The following is a 21,775-nucleotide window of genomic DNA, read 5'->3' as shown; positions in this document are numbered from 1 at the left end:
GTTGTATCATTGAGTTGGCACTGATTATTTGTTTGTGGGACATAGCTACATTATTTTCCTCTTTATTCCCGGGCGTTATATTTCTCGAGAAGTGACACAGTTCCAGCAATTGATTTCATCTCCAGAAATGGCTCACAGCTTCAGTGGAGGAACACTAAGGAAAATATTGCGGCACAAAACTTCTCCTTACAAAGTGATTCAATCTGGCTTTAGGCTCAACTCCAATTCAAGCAGTCAATATGAGGACGTGACGGTAGAGACACACACAGAGAGATAGAGAAGGATGGTGGTTCTGTCATCACACAGTGGAATGCAGGTCTGTGCCTCGTGGCGATTGTCATTATTTTTCACCCTGAGGGGGCGGGGCTATCAAAGCTTCTTTTTGTCACGCACGCACATACAGCACATACCTGCTGCACTACACACTCATATTCCTGGAAGGTTTCTGCAGGACAGATCACATGCTCGCGTGCGTGTCTGTGTGGTAGTGGTAGTTGTGTCTGCGTAAATATCTTCTGCCTCACTTCAGAGATGGTTTGCCACATGTGTACCTCATGCAACCGCCCATAAAAGCCTCCAATACCCTCTCCTGCTGAAGATAAGTCTTGGCACCAGAATTAAGAGAGGCTGCCCAAAACTGCTTCAGGCTGCTTCTCTCAGATAAATGCCCAGTGCACGGCTTGGATGTTTGTTCCATCACTCATGACATCAACGCCCCTGAAAACACAACTGGCTGCTTTTAAAATATCATTTAGCCTAGAATTCTGTTATACATTGTTCAATGAAATGAGAGTTTCACATTTCTCGGTCATTATAATTCCTAGAGTGACTGAAGTTGCAGTTCGAGATAATTCACAACCAGATGACCTGCTAAACATTTGAAGATAATATGTAATACTAGTCACGGTTATTACTTGTAGTGATGTGACCTTGGGTGAAAGCATTGGAATAAATCATATTAACGAGAGCCCTAATCTTCATCATTCACAACAGTGATATCTCTGTCCTTTCAGCCCTTGGAACGTGGTTGGGTTCTTGCAAGCACTTTTGACCAAAGCCAGATAAACAATATAATGGGATGAATCTGAAAACATAATCGGCTATCCCTAATATTTGAAGTCGGGAGGAGATAAGTGTGTGCGCATGTGTGTGTGCGTGTAATCAGAACACTTGTGTGTGTTCACTGCCGTCAGATTACTTGCTACGCAGTCCGACCTGAGATATTCTCAGTCCTGCGGCTCTTTGATACAGACAAGGCTATCCCTCATTACTCCCCACTCTACCAGCCTGGCTCTGAAGATAAGAGGGGAACAACACCTGTCCTCTGTTTCTATCACTGTTACACACACAAAGAGAGAACTCCCTTGGAAAGGAGAGGAATTTCACTACTCTTACAATTTCCCTTTTGTAGTGCTTTTGACCTGATAGCTTTGTCTTTGCTTGTGCTGTCAGTTGTTTTTGTTTTCCAGAGTTTCACCACTGTGTATCTTCTTTTATTTTGATTGACTTTTTTTTTTTTAAATAATTCAGACATAATGGTACTTGTAATCTTGAATTGTGGGCACTTATCATTATATATGGGCCATTTTCAATAAATGGTGTTCTCCTTTTGAGATCGCAGATAGTTTAATGTTTGTTTTTGCCACTGCTCTTGATAAGATGTTCTGATTCTGTTGATATCTGTTCTAATGATGAAGGTTTATTCACCCCAACTTGGTTTAAATTGTTTTTACGGGCAGCAGAAAGCCACTCTTTCTGTTTGCGAGTCCAGACAGATATAAAAGAGCTTTTTTTCTCACAACAGTAACTGAATTTCCTGCATATTAAAGCAGAAACAAAGCATTTTTTGGTAAAAAGGTTCTGACTGTTATGAAATTTGAAATGCACATTCGAGTTTCTTGTGATTTACTTTCCAACTTCTGGAACTTAATTTTGTCACTAAATAATATTGCACAAAACTGCTTACTGGTCAGAAGTGTGTCTAGTTGCCTGCCATTTTGCCTGATTGAATATTCAATCAGAAAAAAACTGGCAACTAGAGATTTCCACAGACTGTGAAATTCTATTAATATTTCAGCTGTTGTACAGGCACCTCTGGGTCAGATCAGAGACTCTGAAGTAATCACATCTAAGCTGGCAAAGCCACGCAGAAGGATTCAAACCCAAGCAGTTCAAAGATTTGATAGGAGTTTGGAAATGTCGTCCGTGCAGTTTGAGTCCCCACATCCATAATTATTCTTCCGTCTTTCATCCAAGACCATACTATTGGTAATATTGATATTTTTGTGCTCCTCAGCTGTTGTCACTGGGCAAGATCAGCCACACCAAATTAACCAAACTGAAAGCCAGCTACAAGCTCCTCCATGAAACCTTGAAGAGGTATGTTGTCCTATTGTTCTTGACAAAACACGTTTGTCTTTGTATAAGGGGAGGGGACTTCTGTTAAATCTTTTGCTTCCAACAGAAATTGTCCTTAAGCGATACTTAATCCTTATCAGATCTAGTTGTGTCACTCCTTTTTTGAGGCTTAAAATTAAGTCCATTTCTCACTCACTTACGCATGGGGACAAAAATCAGAATTTTGGGCAAAGTATTGGAGAATATATCTGATGCAGTATGAAGTAAGAACTGCCCTATAAGTTGAAACACCTGTCAATTAAAAACATCCCTAAAGCATGCATATGTGACATCATTAAACATATATGTAGATTAAGGGGTCAGTGTGTAATGCCTTATTCAGGTTTTGTGTTGTGAGTGGATATCAGCCCAGCAGCTCGTATATACTAGAGTATATGTAGTATACACAGAACAAAAAAATACTCTATTTTTATGCAGTGCTCAGGAATCCGAGATCCATCTTTTGGGAGAAGCAAAGAGGTGTCGTGCTGAACTGCAGAGACTTCGGTCTGAAGTGGAGAGTGCAGAGGAGCAGAGCACCTCTGATGAGCCCGAAAGTGAGGTCAACAAACTGAGGCTAAGTCTCCTCCAGGCATACAATGAACTGAAAGCTGCAGAGGAGAGAGAATACAACACACAACACCAGCTGAAGTGGTGAGCTGCATACATGTACATTTACATACATTCCTACTGCAATCACTGATGCCACACATTTATTTTACGCCTGACTGAAAATGATGTATTGCACAAATTTGTAGTGCTGTAGCTTTAGGATACACAGAAACAGACACTGACAATTTTGCACGCACGCACACACACACACACACACACACACACACACACACACACACACACACACACACACACACACACACACACACACACACACACACACACACACACAGATTCTGATACCCAGGTGACCAGAGAGAGTGAGGCCAAAACTTAGAAGTGGAGTGGTTAAGAGAGAAGTTGTGTACAGTAGGACAGTTTACGTGTGCATGGACACACACACACACACACACACACACACACACACACACACACACAGACAGTGAGTCACAGTTAAGTGGCTGCGGACTGAACACTGAGGGGAGCTTCATGAGGCAGCATCATTTTATTGACTTTGGATGGAGGTGAAGGTGAAAGAGTGGAAGACACAAACACATAAAGTATTGATATTGTGTTTGTGTTTTGCTCGGCCTTCAGATTTTTTTTCACACTAGGAATGAATTTTACTGTCATTGCCTGCATGTTTTGATCTATTATGTTTTTGTTTCAAGATTTATAACGTGTAGAAAACTTGATGTACACAACTCATGATACAGATACTTGGTTCAAGTTGATTTTCGTTTGCTCTAGAAGTAACATGTTGAATCCCCTGAGCTCTCGTCGCAGGTTCGTTTTGTTTCTGTTCCTCTTCTCTCATCCTTTCCTTCCGCTCCCACGATTCTCTTTTCTCACTGCAACCAATTTCCCTGTTCTCTGCAGCAGGTTTCTCTTTTCTTTTTTTTTTCCCTCACCCAACTCACTGAATTCAACTTATCCAAAAGGTCAAACACACCCACAGAAATGGAAAATAACAAAACTAATTCGAGTATCCATCTCCTTTTTCTCTGTACACAAACTCTACATGTTCAAGTGTCAAAGGGAGGTTACGGGAACATTGCTAAGCAACACGATAACATACACCAGCGGTTCCCAAACATTTTTACTTATGACCCTTGAAAAGATCGTGATGTCTGCATCATGCTGCATGTGGCAAAACGTTCATGAAGTAAACAGTTTGTAACCTCCGTGTAATCAAGGCTGAAACCTTCCAAGCAATCCAAGCTATTACAAACATATGAGGGCGTCAGATAAGAGTCTGACTTTTAAATCAATCAAAGGTATAAAGAGGCTGAACCTTTACGATGAAGAATAAATCACTTTCTGAAGAAGAAGTATCCTATCTGATAATGAAATTTATTGTGACCCCTCCCATTTATGAACCACTGGCATACACTAATAAAACATAGTTCATTTTGACAAAACTCTAAAATGACAGTCAAAAAATATATATTAAGTCAGAAGAACGGAAAAAAAAAAAGCTCTGTTGTAATTTTGCTAATAAACCATATTTACTCAATCATTACTTTTATCTTCCCTGCATTGCATTTGACTCTGGATTGCCTCAGCAATATTAAACCACTCACCACACATAAACTCGCCACTGTATGCCAATGATATGATCTGCAGCGGGGACAATGGGGCAGAGAGTTATAGACCCAGCGGTAATTGAAATATTAAATGAAAACCACTTTCAGAGCATTCTCCGAGGATGCAGTAATAGACAGTATCAGACACTGAGCGTGCATATTATTTGTGACAGCTTTTGCCATTTAACTCTCTTGCTCTCTCACCATCTCGGTCTCTCCTTTTTCAGCCTTTCTCTCATCCCCTCCAGCAAGCTATTCCTGACTTATCTTTTCTTCAGTTTCCTTTCTCCCCTCTTGACCACATGGCTATCAGTCTGCATATGACAAGCAGATGCTCACTATGCAAATATGCCTTTTAAAGCCATTGCGTCCTTTATCTTTAGCCAAACAGACACACAGGAATTCAGCGCTTTTTTTTTACAGTTACATATTGTAGAGTTATGCAGTTTTCTCTGTACATCAGTTTAATATCCAATATATCACCATGTCAGGAAGATTAATATCGTTTACTTTGTGAAATGTGCAGCTGTACGATGCTATTGTAATGTTTTTCATAGTGACAGAGCTGACTTGAAATTATTTCATACAAACTTTAATCAAGTGCTCAAAAAGCATCTCCTGCAAGGAGATGAAAAATTCACACATTTATATACACATTCATATGGTATTATGTAACCTAAGATTAATGTACAAGATGTGTAAGATTAAGCTTGTCCTCTGTGCATGCTGGTGCATTTATATTCTATTTGTGTTTGCCAGAATATCATATCGTGTTTTATGATTATTAATTTACAAATACTAAAAACATATGAAACACCTTTGACATTCATTTAAATGATGCATGTATTCTGCATCTTATGCTGTTTGGTGTGAGTTTGCTTGACTGGAAACTGCACAATGGTCACATTTTAAAAATGTAAATGTCAGTTCTTGTCATCAAATTCCTCTTTCCAAATCCGAAGCTGAAACGTGTCATTTCTTTCTGTTAAAAACTCATTAATTTTGTTTTCTTTTTTCCAATCACTCCTCTCCACTCCCATGCTGTGCTCCTCTCTTCCTCACCTCACCTCTATGCAGTCTCTGGGAAGAGAAGCAGTGTCTGGAGAAAGAGAATGAGATTCAGTGGGAACCCACTGTAAGTTCATCATTGCACCATCCAGGCCTACTTTCAGAGGGATGGATTACAACTGCCACAAAGGTCTTGAAAGAGAATAAATATGAGTTTTACTTTAAGCCTCCATACAGGCTTAATCCCTCCATATGAAGACTTACTATTGCCATTTGAAAGCAATGCGAAGCTACAACTTTTTTTTACTTTTTTTCTAACATTTAGTCAAAAGAATGGCATTCGAGTTGGACGAGTTTTAATCCTTGTTCAAGATGGGGAGAGGTTTTTAACTTGTAAACAGGAAAATCAGGTTAATAATGGCACAATGATGTGGCAAATATATTTCCATGTCTGTCCAGACGCATAATGTATGTACTGAACACTGAGAAAGGATCCTTGTGTTCACATGCGTGCCCAACAAAGGTGATTGAAAGTGGACAATGCTTTGAATACAGATGTTGCTGCAAAGAAGCTATAAAAAGGTGGACACCCAAGATTCGTGTCACAAATTCAGTATCCAACTAAATGTGAAATATGGTAACAATCTCCCCTTCCTTTCCTGAGTTTTGGTGTTAAATAACGGCAAAATAACCCTTGACCTTTGACCTTTTAGATGTAAAATGTCATAATTTTATCCTATCAGACATACAAATTTTGTCATAAATAGCACGTGAATTTTCAACTCATCCTTAAGTCCAAGTGAATGTTTGTGCTAGTTTTGAAGAAATTCCACTAACCTTGACCGTTGACCCCACAAAATCAAATCAGTTAATTTTTGGGACAAAGTGAACGTTTTTGCCAAATTGGAAGGAATTTACTCGAGATGCTCTTGAGATATTGTGTTCGCGATAGCAAGAAGGACAACCCTAAAACACAATGCCTCCGGCTGTGTCTATCACCACCACAGAGGCATTATAAGAACATTCTTTCCTCCCAGTCTCCACTTGATGCTCCGTGATGTCTACAATTCTCTATAACGCTGCAGGGCACGCTCACGCTATATTACTTTATCATTTTAGTCTTCCAGAAGTCTATCACAATGTAGTGTAGCATTTCCAAGAGTTGGAAGGGCATGGAAATCTATAGTAGCTGCTGAATCCTCAGCACTAAAAGTCAGTTTTGTTGAAGAAAATGTTATCAAAAGTACAGGAATGAATCTCAATCCCTAAAGGAGCCTTGCATCCATAATACTGCAGTCATCAGACTGTTGCTGTAAAAATTCTGTTGCCTGTTGCCTGGCAAAATAAGCTCTAGAGTTTGAGCTTTGTAGAACTTTTCAAATAAATTTAGCTGCCGACACTAACAACGTCTGGATATGTTTTGGTTGAAACTACTGTTTAATTGCGGAGTGCAAATCTAAATCATCGCATATGTGCCAGAACTCTCTGAACTTAATGTGTTTGGCTGGTATAATTTTGACAAGTGTCAAAGAGGCTCATGGGTAATATTCAACCAACCAAACAACCAGTCTTTTTTTTTTTTAACCACAAAAAAAATACAAATACAAGGGCAGGTCTTCCAATTTATAACATCAGAGGTCTGTGGTCAAATAATATTTAAACATCAAACAGATGAAGGCGTTGCTTGTATGAATACCAGAAGACACTGTCTTTACCCGAACAGTTCAGGAAATCTATTCTGTCAATGTAACTGTATACTGTGTATTGAATCTTCCACCATGTTATACCTCAAAAGAAACAGTTTGCATTATTGCCCTCTATCACACACAACCATGCACCCATGTCAAACATGATTAATAATTTCCTTAAATATAATACATTTCTACTTATTGTTCTGTATGAATAACAAATGGATACTGAAGAAAAAAACTCAACAAGCTATTTCACAAGTTGAACTGATGAGAGCCGGTTTAGTTGCAGTTGATTACTTTCATAGTTACAAAGTGGAATATCAAACATATCTTTGTTGATCAGAACAAAAAGAGGAGAGTTTAAATGTGGATACTAAATAAGAACAAGTTATTGCGTTGAAAAAAAATACTTTTTCTCTGAAACAACTTACTGGTATTTTGGCTTTGCAGTCTGTGCTCAATGAAATCATCGACCTGATATTCTTGACATTAGAGCCGAGATGTTGAGATGTTCATACTGTTGATGGGTCTTCCAGGAGCTGGAGAACAAGACAAAGGCTACACAGGACAAAAATGAGGATCTGAGGAAAGAGATGGCCCAGAGGCAACTAGAAGTCAGGTATGACATCCTGAGGTCATAACTCACATGAGTGTTTCTTCATATCTTTTCTTTTGTGTTCTTTTATGCCATCTATTTTTTTTTTAAGACATGCTGCAGCTGATTTATTTTTAAGTGCTGTCAATTATAATTGCTCTGAAGAGAAATGTACCTTTTGTGTGTGTCTTGCTCTCACTTCCTGCATAGAAGTCTGATGGAAGATTTAGAAACCCACGAAATGCAGATATTGAAAGAACAGAAAGAGCTGGAAGAAAAGAAGGAGATCATCGAGCTCAAAGAGGTCCGTGTGTGTGTGTGTGTGTGTGTGTGTGTGTGTGTGTGCGTGCGCGCGTGCGTGCGTGTGAGAGAGAGAGTCTGAGGGTGAGTGAATGAACATAGATTACAGCACTCCATCAATAAAATAACAAATCATCTGCTTTCTTCCATTTGTGTGCGCATGTCTCTGCATGGCTGCCATAAGGCTGAGAAAGCCCGGCTCATCAGCATACCTGACCAGATTTTAAAAGAGACTGAAAGGAAACACTCTAGGAGGGAGTAAGTACATTTAACCCCTTCATGGAGTTAATGTCAGAAACAGCAGGAAGAGCAATGAGCCAGTCTGAGACGACATTGAGAAGAAAAGACAGCATGACCGCCTTTTGAAAAGTCACGCCTCTATTTGTACAATCCGTCTGTAATCTGTCTCCTCCCATTCATCTCCTATACACAAAAGAGTAGACTTCTACTGGATGAACTTCTAGTTTTCATTAGCGAAAGATGTTTTGCTTTTAATTAATTTGTCCCAGTGTAAACTTATCATTATGCTAAATAAGAAACAAAAACAACCCTAAAATATTTGCAAAAGTATATTATTAAAATGATTATTATTTCCTACCTAAAACCATCTTTTCACAGTTTAATATTTTAGCATTATCCTCTCTGAAAATTATGTCTCCAGTCCACTAGGCTTTTGATGTACAGTACTCTTTGCACTTCTGTAGAAATGAGTCTTTCCATCCAAATAAGGAACTGAAACAGGGAGTACTATTTGTAGCACCAGTCAAATTCTTCTCAAGATTTTTAAGGTGTCAGCCCTCCGAATCTAATGACTACTTTGTGGGTCAAGCATCATTCATTTCAGAATTAAAGTGCTGCTGCAGGATCTGCAGTTCTTTTTATGTTTATTTTAAATTAATATTTGGCTTCCAAGTTCTGCAGTGGAACCGTCTGTGCGAGCCATGTGGGCTTTGACTTGTAATTTAAAATTCACAAAGCTGAAAAGTACTTGGGGGTGTATGTAAAAGATGAATGCACATGCTGTTATTTCATAAGATATGCACACTTCCAGGGCAAGTGTAGAGAATCAGAGGTTACTTTTTATCTTGTTCTCACACTCACGTTCATGCTTTGTATTTTTTTGATTTTTCTGTCTTAACACCAGAGCTGCAGTGAACAAAATAGAGGCACTAAATGTAGAGATTTCAGAAATGGAGGAGCAAGTGAAGGAGGTGGATGAGCGTAACCGTTCCCTCAGAATGAAGAGGGAGGAGGTGATGCAGGAGCTGGAGGGTCGGAAGGCCCGAGTGGAGGCCAGTCAGAGGGAGCACAGACAGCTGTTGAAAGAGCAGGAGGTCAGCAGGGAGACGGAGGCTGAACTTATGGGTAACAGGTACAAACGTCTTCTACAGTTCACAGTCAAAACTGAAAACTATGGTGAGGGCATTTGCAAGATAGATATTGTTTTAATTAAATAGTACAGTACATTAAGATTTTAGAAAGAGATACAGAATTTGATTTGGAGTTTTAGAGTTGGAGGAAAGCCTTATCATGCTGTCACTGTCTGTTTTTCATTACCAGAGGAATCTTTGAAATTAAGCTGCAGAACGTCATGTGTGACAGAAAGCACCTGTATGAGAGCCAATCTGTGCAGCTCAAAGAGAAAAACAGGTACAGAATGATGTCTCCCACATGTTACTGAGTCCACACATACCAGTAAACCTTAAAAGTGTACCCTATGGAGTTTTCCCTCTTGTCCTTGAGCTCTAACAGTGATGTTGAGTGCATTTCCCCCCTTACAACACTTGCAAAATCAATTTTAGGATTTTGATTCCTGCATTCTTTACGTTCATATATTCACTAGGTTGCCATTTTCTTTCTATTTCTCTGCCTTTCATGGCACATTGCTACAAATCTTGCCCATAGATTGTTTAAATATGGACGTAGCCTCCAGGTCTGAAAAGTGAAGCCAATGTGGAAGTGCAAAACTACTGAGGGCCAGTAGGGGCTGGCTACCAAAACAACTTCTGGCTCCAATAGACTCATTTAAAAAAAGCCTCAACTTCCTTTGTGAAATACAAGGTCAATACATTTTTCCCACAAGTCATTTTGGTGTCATTAGCTATATTCACTACATATGATCAGTGTTCTGGTGTTTCTTCTGAAAATAATTCCATAATTAATTATATATTAGGTCTGGGTCCTGTCTGGTTTGATTGACATGCCTGGGGACCAGTCAGGTTTCCAATATAGGTGGGCGGCAGAGAACTCGGATTTGTATTCAGATCCACCTCTCAATCCACCTCAGCTCGTCCAGAAATGGTCACTTCAGTCTCCAAAAAACTAAAACACCCGACTTGATTCCTCCAAACAGCAGTTCACAAACCAATATGGTGACATCACGATCTTGTCACATCACTGCCTTTTAAGCAGAACACTCATTAGTGGGACTGTGTATTGCGTTGCCCACAGTCAATCTACATGCATGTGCATGGTTGAGATACAAAACCCTGACTCTCTCAGAAACACAGGTCCAATCTGTAGCACCACTCGAGTTCAAAAACTCCACAGGGAACCTTTAATGATGCATTGAAGTGTAAAAGCTTTCGGACTTATTTTTAAGGGTCCCTTAAAATGCTGAGAAGATATAAGTACATTGTCTGAAGCTGTTGTTTTACAGTTTTGTCAGCTTCAGTATGTACATACAGTTTCACTGTGAATTGTAAAGGACTTTTTTTTTGTGAGTGTTTGCTTTATGGACTGGATTTTTACCAACAGACCAAATAGCTCAGAGCATTTCTGAGCTACATTCCAAACACAGTTGAAAACCTTCATATTTGACAGGAATCCATATACAGAGCTGTATAATGAGCCACATTTCAGACAGTGAGCTTAAAAACGTAGAAGGCACAGCTTTATGATGATGATAAATATTTAAAAGGTGCCTGTGCTTCTCTTTAGGCAGATGCAAGCCCTCAAAAGGATGGAACATGCACTGACCGTGGCCACTGAGCAGCTAGATCACACGCAGTCTGTCTACAATCAGTTACAGGCACAGGTAACCTGGGGGATGTTTGCAGAAGTGTTAAAATTGTGTCAAACTTTTGCAGCTTTTTTTTTTTTTTACCAGTAAACCTCATCATGTTGAATACATACTGTTCGTGGTTTGCAACACAATGTTTTTTTTTACTAGCGTTGGCAATTAGTGAGGAAAACATTTCCAGGCTTTGGCACAACAGTGGGAATATTTTGCCTGTAAAAGTCATGGTGCCAGTCGTCAGCACATTAAATCATTAATCTGAACTTCACCAGAAGTTTTGTACTCTTCCCCTTTCTGTCATTTTACTGACGCACACAGTTTGTAAAGAGAAAGTAGAAGGAAGAAATGCAGAAATGTGTCAGCACATATTACAAGCACATAACCGTATGAAAGGAAATCAGCATGACGCATCAGGGAATTCACACATTTCGAAAACAATGAAAACAGAGCTGTCGTACAAAACAATGCATTCAATTTGCCAATCAATAACGACTCTGCCATGAACAATCACTCATAATTCATTTGACTGACGACTGTTGAGATGAGCATTCAACAGTGTGGGGGTTTACCACAGAAATGCACCGCATTTCTCTCCAACAGGATGTGATAAATGGGTTTAATATCTCACACAGCACGAGGACTAATAATCACCATTTCGTGCTTTATGTATTTGGATGAATATATATTTGTGTTATTCCCTTCCTTCAACTTACTGATTTAGTCTTATTCTTCCTCCAAGGACTGACAATGTTTAAATATGTTGCACTGTAGCTCATACCACTCAATATGAGACAGTGTCACTGAGTCCAGGAGCCATCAGTGATGCCTCAGGGACACACTGATACATAGTGTATATTCAATCCCACATTAAACATTTACTGCAAAATTAAAACTGACTGGATTTGATATGAAGTTTGGTAAGATTTGCACTGGATCCTTGCAGTGTTTCCTTGTTTCCCATTTAGTCTAATGAAGCACACACTTTCAACCCACATTCTGTGGCTCTTTGTTACGATGAAAGATCTGGTTGTAAAATGAAAATGTGAGCAGACTGTTGATTTTGACTTCATGTTCTGTTCTGAATTTTTCAGTTAGAAGCTGTTCCCAAAAAAGAGGCCAGTATTCAACAAAGGATGGCGCTTCAAAAAGAAGTGGATGCCCTCAAAGTCAGCTTTCAGAAACAGGTGACAGAAAAATGCTGATTCAACTACATTTTAGCTCTAATACAAGCCTCAAAGCTCTTTTGGTTAGACTGCAACAGAGGGGCCTGTCTGTCATTGATGGCTGCTGCTACAGTAGACTGGATCAGTGGGAGGGAGGTTCTCTCTATGATTGGTCGTGATGTTGTGGGAGGTTTAGAGAGAGCCTGCTGTGGGGTTTAACTGTTAAATATTTACATATATGAATAAGTGAATTTGTGTTTAAACAACAAAATCAAGTTGTTTAACAGGAAATCCGAGTTTTTCTTCTAAATATAGGTTCTCCAGCTTTAATCGATATCGAGTTTTGAGAGAGAAGCGATATATTTACAGATTGCAGCCAGCTTTGGAACGAGTGCCAAAATTCTCAATATCTCTCTCAAAATCCATGAGTGGTTATTCCAAATTAATCTTTCATGTAAGAAATTATTGGACAGATAGACAATATTCAAAGTCTTTAATGTCACCTCTTTAAAATGACCAAATTTTAGAATGAGGAATAGGAAGAGACCAAGTTAGATTTTTATGAGTCCTGTGCAAGAGGTAAGTGATCCCAGATAATCCAATGTAGTACCATCCATCACTGACTGAGTGACTTAATGATAAAGTTACACCACTGGTTGGCTGAATGCTATGGCTCTCTGTAACCGTTTTAAATATTAAAGTCCTTTTTTTTATTTATTATTAAACGCCCTCTAGCATTTCATACATGTTACAGCCATACACTAAGTTTTGACCTAGTCTTGTGTCACTTTTTTTCACTTGCACTTTTTCTATGTAAACGCCCTTTATTTGTTTAAATTCTTGTAATATTTTACATCTTCTAGCGTCTTTATTTCCAGAAATAGAAGACAAAATGAGAATTAATTTCCATTGAGTAATTTTCTTATCCGTTGTATCACATCGTTAGGGAATTTACCCACCCTTGTAGGGAAAAGTCTACCCTTAGCTCATCATATATATATATATATATATATATATATATATAACCCTTCAATTTCATCCAAATTGTCGTGAGATTTTTCACTTGAACAGCCCTTAATGTGTTCCCAACCAGCTATCATTGGCTGAGGAGGAGAGCCAGAGGAAGCAGCAGTATGGGATGATTCAGGAGCTGCTGAAGGAGTCAGACTGCCTCAGAGAAGAGCTCCACAACCTCAGATGTCTGACACAGATCAAAGTAGAAGAGAGGGGCCAGAAGCACCGTGAACTGCTGAGGGCTGAGGTGCAATGCACACACACACACACACACACACACACACACACACACACACACACATACAAACACAAAGCTACATTTAAAATAGGGTTTGGGGTCATTATTAGTGCATTTAAAAAGGTTACGCAGACATAGATGTACATATTTCACCCATAAATGTCTTAAAAATATCAAAGAGGAAGTAAAGTATGTTTATATTTTCGGTACTTGTGATGTTCATGTGAGAGGAGAGTAACCAATGACAAAAACTCAATTTCAAATAGTGCAAATGTCATCTGCCCTAACAATACTACTATCATCACAGGATTATTTCAAAAAAATATCAAAATATATGTAGCCCAGGCATTTATGTTCATGTAAATTGGAGTTCCAGTCGAAGCACGGTGCATGTTTTGGATTCTACATATTCCTTTTTTTTTTTTTTGGGGGGGGGAGTCAATGGACTCTCTCTCCTAATTAGTAAATAATGAAATCCCAAATCACCATCGACCTGCTCAAAAATGCACGAATGAATTCAGGAAGTTCATAACTATCCATACTCGGCGAGAAACAGCTAAGTTATTTATTGTTTTTTCTTGTACTTCAAAGTGTCAGAAGGGAAGCTGGTACAATATTAAAAAATGCGCATGCACCAAAATATGACCACAAAGAAGTGATGATACTGTAGTTTTATCTGCTTATATCTATCCACAGCAACTGAACCAGCACATCCAGCAGGAGCTGCGAGAAAAGGAGCTGGTCATCATGGACCACAACAAGTTCAACGCCATGCTGCAGCGCAGGTGTCACAGTTGTTTATTCTGTATGCAGTCATGACAAAAGGATGTCAGAGATGCTATTAAGTTGTTCATTGATAGTATTGGGGACATTGTAATCACCTCCTCTGCTGCAACAGTCTTCATGTCTTCTGTCTGTCTTTCTCTTTCTTCAGTTCAATAAGAAGAGATCATTAGGAGTAAATAGCAATACCAAAGTAATCACAGTTTGAATCACATTGTCAGAGTTTAATTGCCAAAAATGTATTACTGAGAGTCCCAAATGAAGGTAGGAGATAAGACGGGACACCCCCCCCCCCCTTCCTCCCACAGCCTAGACGCTGGAGGTGCTGTAGTAGAGCAGGTGGATTTCAGTTGCATTGCTGATATTGCTACATAAGTCCTCTCGGGGCATTTCACACAGTAAGGTCCTAACAACAGAACTTTACAATATTATAGTGAGGAACCCAATGATTCTCATGGGTGACAGCTGGAAGGAAAAACTCCCTTTTGAGACGCTCACAGGAAAACCAGACGGATGAGGTGGTGATGGGGAGGGTTGCCCGTCAGGAGGTCTGAAAGGCAGAATGACAGAATAACAATGATATTTAAAGAACAGGAACGAGAAAATGATTGGCTCTAAAATGCAGGCAGAAGGATCATTGGGCAAGTGTGGTGACGACAAGATTATGAATGAGTTGTTTTGACATGAGAAAATAGAGCATCAGTAAAAGCACATATTCACCAGTAGAATATATTCCCCCACAGATGAACCACAAGGGAACAGATCTTCCTTATTGAAGTTACATACAAACTTTACTGTGTTATGGAGATTTCACTGCACAATTCTAAATCTTTTACTAAATGTCAGTACAGATTTTCCCCACAGCATTTTTCATTATACAGTCGAAGGAATTGTACAAGTACGTGTACAAGTATGTAGAATCTAAACAATCTAAACAATCAGAATGAGCAGCAAACTACATTTTTCGATCCAATATATTAATGTGACCACTTCTCACAACTGATAATTGTTTCCCTGCTTATTTGCTTGGCTCCTCTGAACAGCTGGAATCACAATTAATTCAGACATCTGCACATGTTGTTTGGGGTAGAAAACCATGTCCTACTAATTGGTTATACTTCAGTGTTCAGACACAGACTAATGCATATAGCACCACCCAGTGCAACAGCAGACTCTTGAAAAACATTCATTAAGGTCACGATGAAAGATTTCAGTCTGATGCGGTTGCACTTGACACTCCTAAAATTGCATCTAGTCAAGCAAAAGCAGAGAAGGATGATAATTAAATGTTGTGTATCCTCTGGCTGTTTTCATATTTAGCCATCATTGTTCACAACTCGCATCCCGTACATGCAGTTTAAATGAAAATGTAATGAAATGCCACATTGCAAGAGACTCAAGTTCTGCCAGAAAAAAGCTTTGATTCATTGATCGTTTGTGTTGAAGAGAAAACTTTAATATTAAGATTACTCTATGACGATTGTTGCAACTGACCACTGCAACTTTTTCGTCCATATTGCCAGACTTTATTTAACAACCAAACATAGACCTAAAGCCCATAATAGCAAGTGTTTTCTATATCTGGGGGCTTCATATCAGCCAAATCAGGATATGAATCCTACAGTTGCTACAATAAAACATCATAAACTATAATAAATCAGGAAGTCGGATATTGTAACGCAGATTAGGAGTGTGCTCATTGCTAATCAGTATTTCTCCTCCTCAGATTACTACAGTATTCAAAACTGTGTGATATGATCATGGAAGAGAAGAATAAGTACGTGAAGCTGAAGCAGATCGCCTCACAGACAATGACCGAGTTGACGGAGCAGATGAAGGTCCTGGAAAACGAGACGGAGATCCAACGCACCATTGTCATCAACAAGGACAGGTATGGTAATGTGCTTCGGTAGAGGAAGGGTTGAGGGTTATGAGTTTGGCACAGACATCCATAAAAAAAATACTGTAATAGCATTGCTGCAAATCCTACTTTTATGCAGGTTATAATGTTCATATGTGTTGTTCCTAAGTGAAGCCATCTCTGCATCCGTGCGTGGGATTTTTCTCATATTTTTTCCATTTCCTATGTGTCTTTTCCAGATCACTCACAAAGGCTCGTATGAAGATGTCTAATAGCTCCACAATGAGGGACAAACTACGCAATAACATCTCCAAGGTCCTGACACACACACACACACACACACACACACACACACACACACACACACACACACACACAGTGGGAAACACTTCTTTGCCTGAAGCCAGTATCACAAATTGAGCAGTTTAATTAAGAGGTTAAATATGCTGCAAAGAATAATATGATTCAGGGCGATCAGAGTTAAACAACAAAATACAGAGTTGAAACTGTTGTTTTAAGTGAGCACAAAATTTCTAGCCGGGCTCTTAAACCTTTCAGACAGCTGTGGAGAGACAGGGAGTGAAACCCACAGTCCATATTTATCTTCATGTCTTTCAGACACTTAAACAACAAACGCGCACACAGTTCAGTTTTTAAGAGTTTGTGAACTTTAGTGTTGTGTCGTTGCCTCCCTGTAGTTTTAATGTCATTGTCTGAGCTTCTCTGGAACAAATGCTTCCACTTGATAGAGAAAGTGATGAGTAGGGGGTCCACGCAGGAATTACATTTGTTAAAACGATAAAACGATGAACGAACAATGGAAAGATGGGTCTCGAAGATGGTGGGAGGAGCGTCACACATTCCATTACATGTTATACATCACAACTGCTTCTGGCAATGAAGAACAAAACACGTTGCTCCTGTGCTGTTTAAAACTCTGCATGCTGCACTGATAGCTCGCACTCAATTTAAATGAACAGAGTAATGTTTCCGACAGCAATCTTTGTCAGGCATTGTCGAATAGACATCACAAAGAGGCACTTGGATACAAAGATGTGGTTGTGATCTACATGACTGTGAGTGGACCAATCAGAGCAGAGCTGGATCACACTGATGCTTTAAAGGACAACACGTGCACCTATCGAAAGGGACAACATTTTAAGAGATACATTACAACACATGAATTTAATACATACAAAATTCAGTCAAAAATTATAACATTTTCTGAGAGTTAATCAGTGCAGATCTTTTGTTAGACTCTTAAAAACATATTGCGTTCATATTTTTTCCTTTCTTTTCCTCACCATGTGTTAGGTTGCCTGGAAGCAACGTCAAATCAGGGAAGAGTGTGACGACAACAAACTGGAACTTCTGCGACTCACACAAACAATCAACCTCCAGGAGGAGACACTTCTGGAAATAAACAAGAGTCACGAAAATGCCATAGTGCGCCGCAATTTTCTGTGCGTTCGTAGTTTGAAGCTTGTCAGCTAAATGCGAGTAGAGGATTTAAGCTACGTTGTGTTTGTGTAACGGTTGACGTTCCCATATCTACAGAGGAATTCAGCTCCTGGAACACGAGGAGGTTTTGTTCAGCTACAACGAGAAGGTGAACGTCCAGGAGGCAGTCATCGTGAAGGGCAACGTGGCGCTGGAGACCCTGGAGAAAGACACGAGAGAGTTAGAGCTGGCGATTAACGAGGAGAAGACGCAGATAGACCTGAAGAAGAAGGAGGTGCTGCTCAAGAGAAAGCTGGAGGGAGAGATCACCATGCTGCAGATAGAGGTAGAAAAATGTATATGCACAGGAACAAAAACCTACACAGCCATCGTCACGCAGACACAAACAGTTCTACGCTGATCAAACTATCAACAAAACAACTTTTAGAAATGTACACTAATTAGCTATATTTGCCATCTGTAGCTAAGAAGCTATAGATGGAAAACTGTGGGTCTACTTATGAGATGCTTAAAATTGTTGAGAATATTTCATGGTAATCCCTCATTAAAATCTTTCCTGCTGTGTTAACAGTGATGAGAGTATCGCAGTGACCGTCTTCCAACACCCACTTCTTATTTCTGTCTTCACTTATTAGTTAGACAGAAATGAAAACACATTCTGATAAACAAGCTCCGTATAGATATTACTTCCCAAAAGTTACAGTGAAGGTGCCCTGTAGTTCTGCATAGTTTTGTGTCACTTGTGTTTATTAGGGGTTCGTGTTAAGGGCCTCCATCAGGTTTATTATTGTCTGTGACACCCTTATAGTTTCCTTAGAGTGGCTTTGCTAATATAGCCCCTAATTGGTGCAGATTGTGCCTGCTGTATACTGCTATCCACATTTCTCCAACACCGTGACCGTGACTACATCAGGTTGTGGCTTAGCTCCATGGATTCAAAATCTGGAAACAGTTCGACCTGTCAATTAGTGCTGTGATCAGATGATAAAAGCTGCACGAGAGACACAGATTGTTTTTCTCTGCAAACTTTTCCTCGGAATCTTCTGGCAAATGGCATTTAATCGTGAGTGTGTGTTAGTTTGCGTATCTGCAAGCCAGGGACTTTGTCCAACAGTGCTTCGAGCCATTATCCAGACTGGTGTGTGTGTGTGTGTGTGTGTGTGTGTGTGTGTGTGTGTGTGTGTGTGTGTGTGTGTGTGTGTGTGTGCGTGCGTGTGTGTGTGTGTGTGTGTGTTCCCATCATTTCTTATTATTATTTTATGTCACCGGGGATCTTAAGAACTACATAATTGTGCGTGCATGTGAGTAGGATGCGTCTTGGGTATAATAGATCATTTTTCAACTTTATGTCTATCTGTGTAGAGCGAGGGGAACTCCAACAAGAAGAGTTAAAGTGCAGTGCTCCAATAGACAATAGTTAAACACTCAGAACACCACTAATGAGCATATCTGTTTTGAAACTTCAGACTTTCAGAGCCTCATCTCATAATGAGACTTTTGAGTGTCTGTTCCCAACATCCTGTGTAGGAAGGTTTTCTCTTTAATGAACAGACTTCACATTCTAATTTGCGTGATAGAAATATCAGCAGTGTGACAATAGTCAAGATTAATTTTGATTGTGCATTTGAAAAGTGTCTCTCAAAAGATTCTCAAGTCAGCACGGAGCTACCGTACGCCCGCACGCGTGAATTCACTGTTTAAAACTAAAGATCTTAGAAAAGCAACACAAGAAATAAACGTGTGGGAATTGTTTTGGTTTGTTTTTTTGTTTTTCAGCTGATACACTGTTACTATGTCTCTGAGATGCTGTCTTTGATCACTGAACTAAAGTGGGCTTAAAGCATTGTTTCAGAGCTGACCCTCGCATAATTTTGTCGAGGTGAGCTGTCTGTCATTCATTCATTTAGTCTGAACAGAGACAGAAACAGCGCGTGCTAACGAAACACAAGCAGATATGCAGAAAGACGATGAAGTACCAAACCAAGAGGGACAAACCCAAACAACTACACACTGCGCACATTTCTCACAGACAGATACACATGAATAAATATCAAATATATTCAAGTAACTTTGCAATGCATTGAGAGTGACAGACGCGTAGATGGAGAGAGGTTTGAGTGAGACACACACACACACACACACACACACACACACACACACACTGAGCTTCTCTGCCAGTGGTTGCATCATGGGACTGGGTGTGTTGCTGCTCTGGATCACAGCGACAGCTTCAGACTTGCTGCTGGACTCTTGTCTGAGTCTTGTGCTCTTTTGGATGAACGCAGCATTGGAACAGAATTCACAATGTGCTGCTCTTTGGAAAAACAAGCTTTTCCCTTTTCCCCCATCTGTTTACTCCTTCTGCTATTATCATTTGCTACAACAGGTCACTGATTCGTTCACATATATTCTATTTGTTTTTCTCCTCTTTCCCTCCTTGCCTCTGTCCAACAATCCTTTTAATTGTTCCTTTGAGGTTTTTTGTTTCACTTCACTAACTGCATCTGTCCATTTGTCCTTCCAAACGCGGGTACTATTGTAGATTTCTTCCTTTCCTACTTTCTTAGCCATGCGAGCAGCACGACTCTAAAACTACAAGTCGTTGGTCAGTCCACCACTTTGCTTCCCACTTATCTCAACAACTATCAGAATGAAAACGTTGTACAAGCTTTCACAGTACCCAGAGGATGAATCCTACTAGCGTTACCACTCGTACACCATGAGGTTAGTATTTGTAGTTTTGAGTAAAGCTCCATTTGTGTTCCTCACCCTTGGCTGTACTTTTGCTATTTAGCAAATGTTAGCATGCTAACATGCTAAACTAAGATGGGGAATATTTTGATTTTATACACTTTATTAATCCCCGAGGGGAAATTTCTTCACTACAGCAGGGGGGCTCTCAGGGGGGAGCTGCTGCAGCAGGCTGCCACTAGCGCGGCGCCAGGTAACCTGACCTGAGGTGCATGTTTTTGGATGATGGGAGGAAGCCGGAGAACCCGGAGAGAACCCACGCAAGCACAGGGAGAACATGCAAACTCCGCACAGAAAGGCCCAGGACCGGATTCGAACCCGGAACCTTTTTGCTGTGAGGTGACAGTGCTAACCACTGCACCGCCGTGCCGCCCTTTTTTAAATATTTATATTTAAATATTTAAATATTCATTTTAAATATTTTGTGTGTGTGTGTGTGTGTGAGAGAGAGAGTTTCCCATGGATAATGGTCGTTCTGTATCGATTGTTTGAGGTCTGAAAAGTGAAGATTTGTAACCAAAGAGAAGCCAACGTGAACGGAAACACACGGTTTGTCTTATTTGGATACATGTGCGACTCTTCGAATCAACATTTACCTACCTGGTTAGTGCATCAATCCATCGGTTTCTTCATCCATTCAGCCATCCAGTCATCCAATACTTCCCCCTATCCTTTGTGTGTGTAAATAGCACATCATATTCTAGATGACAGTTTTCCCCCGCACGGCCGTCTGGCTCCTCTGGGTACAAAAAGTGAATCATGGGGGTCTCTCCTTTTGCTTGAGGCTCGCTGGCTCGATTCATTCTCCCTGCAAATTCATTCTGTTTTGCGAATTCAATCTCCATGCAATTGCCTTGCTGTCAATTTATCATATATATTGTGTATTTGTATTCATCTGTGACCAGTTTATCTGTTCATTGCAGATGGACCCCCCCCCTCCCTTTGATGGGAAATTTTGACAGAGATGGATTGGGCCATCTGTGAGACTATTGAAGTTCAATATACACGGAGGCTTTTATTTGCTCAGAGGAATTTTAATTGCTGCAAAATAAACAGAGGTTGATGTCAGATTTTGAATTTACTACTTGTTTATGAGTCAATGGCAGGTCGACGTCTCAGACGCATCTAAGTGCACATGCTTTAGCGCACACTGACATCTGTGCAGCGTTTGTGACGTCTGAATATTGTCGAACAGTCGTCTAAATCCGAGCTATACTTCTGTTGTACAGAGTCACATGAGCAATATGACAAAGGTACAGGCAGGCAGTAGTGGAGTGAGATTTATAAGAGGGTGGG

General features: G+C 39.9%; 1 protein-coding gene across 1 annotated transcript in view; it reads left to right on the top strand.

The window, feature by feature from the left end:
* The window catches only part of ccdc146 (coiled-coil domain containing 146), a 47,770-nt gene that overhangs the window by 14,303 nt on the left and 11,692 nt on the right, over positions 1–21,775 (top strand). Inside the window, exons 3-18 of the mRNA XM_069156789.1 lie at positions 2,297–2,379; positions 2,836–3,051; positions 5,673–5,730; positions 7,831–7,913; positions 8,100–8,193; positions 8,374–8,447; positions 9,334–9,561; positions 9,750–9,839; positions 11,130–11,226; positions 12,300–12,392; positions 13,465–13,632; positions 14,320–14,408; positions 16,133–16,297; positions 16,507–16,582; positions 17,582–17,730; positions 17,825–18,053. Coding sequence (XP_069012890.1) covers positions 2,297–2,379; positions 2,836–3,051; positions 5,673–5,730; positions 7,831–7,913; positions 8,100–8,193; positions 8,374–8,447; positions 9,334–9,561; positions 9,750–9,839; positions 11,130–11,226; positions 12,300–12,392; positions 13,465–13,632; positions 14,320–14,408; positions 16,133–16,297; positions 16,507–16,582; positions 17,582–17,730; positions 17,825–18,053 — 1,992 coding nt within the window. The remainder of the gene's footprint in view (positions 1–2,296; positions 2,380–2,835; positions 3,052–5,672; positions 5,731–7,830; positions 7,914–8,099; positions 8,194–8,373; positions 8,448–9,333; positions 9,562–9,749; positions 9,840–11,129; positions 11,227–12,299; positions 12,393–13,464; positions 13,633–14,319; positions 14,409–16,132; positions 16,298–16,506; positions 16,583–17,581; positions 17,731–17,824; positions 18,054–21,775) is intronic.

This window comes from Embiotoca jacksoni, unplaced genomic scaffold (genome assembly GCF_022577435.1).
Source record: "Embiotoca jacksoni isolate LCO1_2020_lvr unplaced genomic scaffold, fEmbJac1.0.p SCAF_21, whole genome shotgun sequence".
Classification (NCBI taxonomy): Eukaryota; Metazoa; Chordata; class Actinopteri; family Embiotocidae; genus Embiotoca; species Embiotoca jacksoni.
Note: the sequence above shows the minus strand (reverse complement) of the source record. Positions and strands in the feature narration are given on the sequence as shown.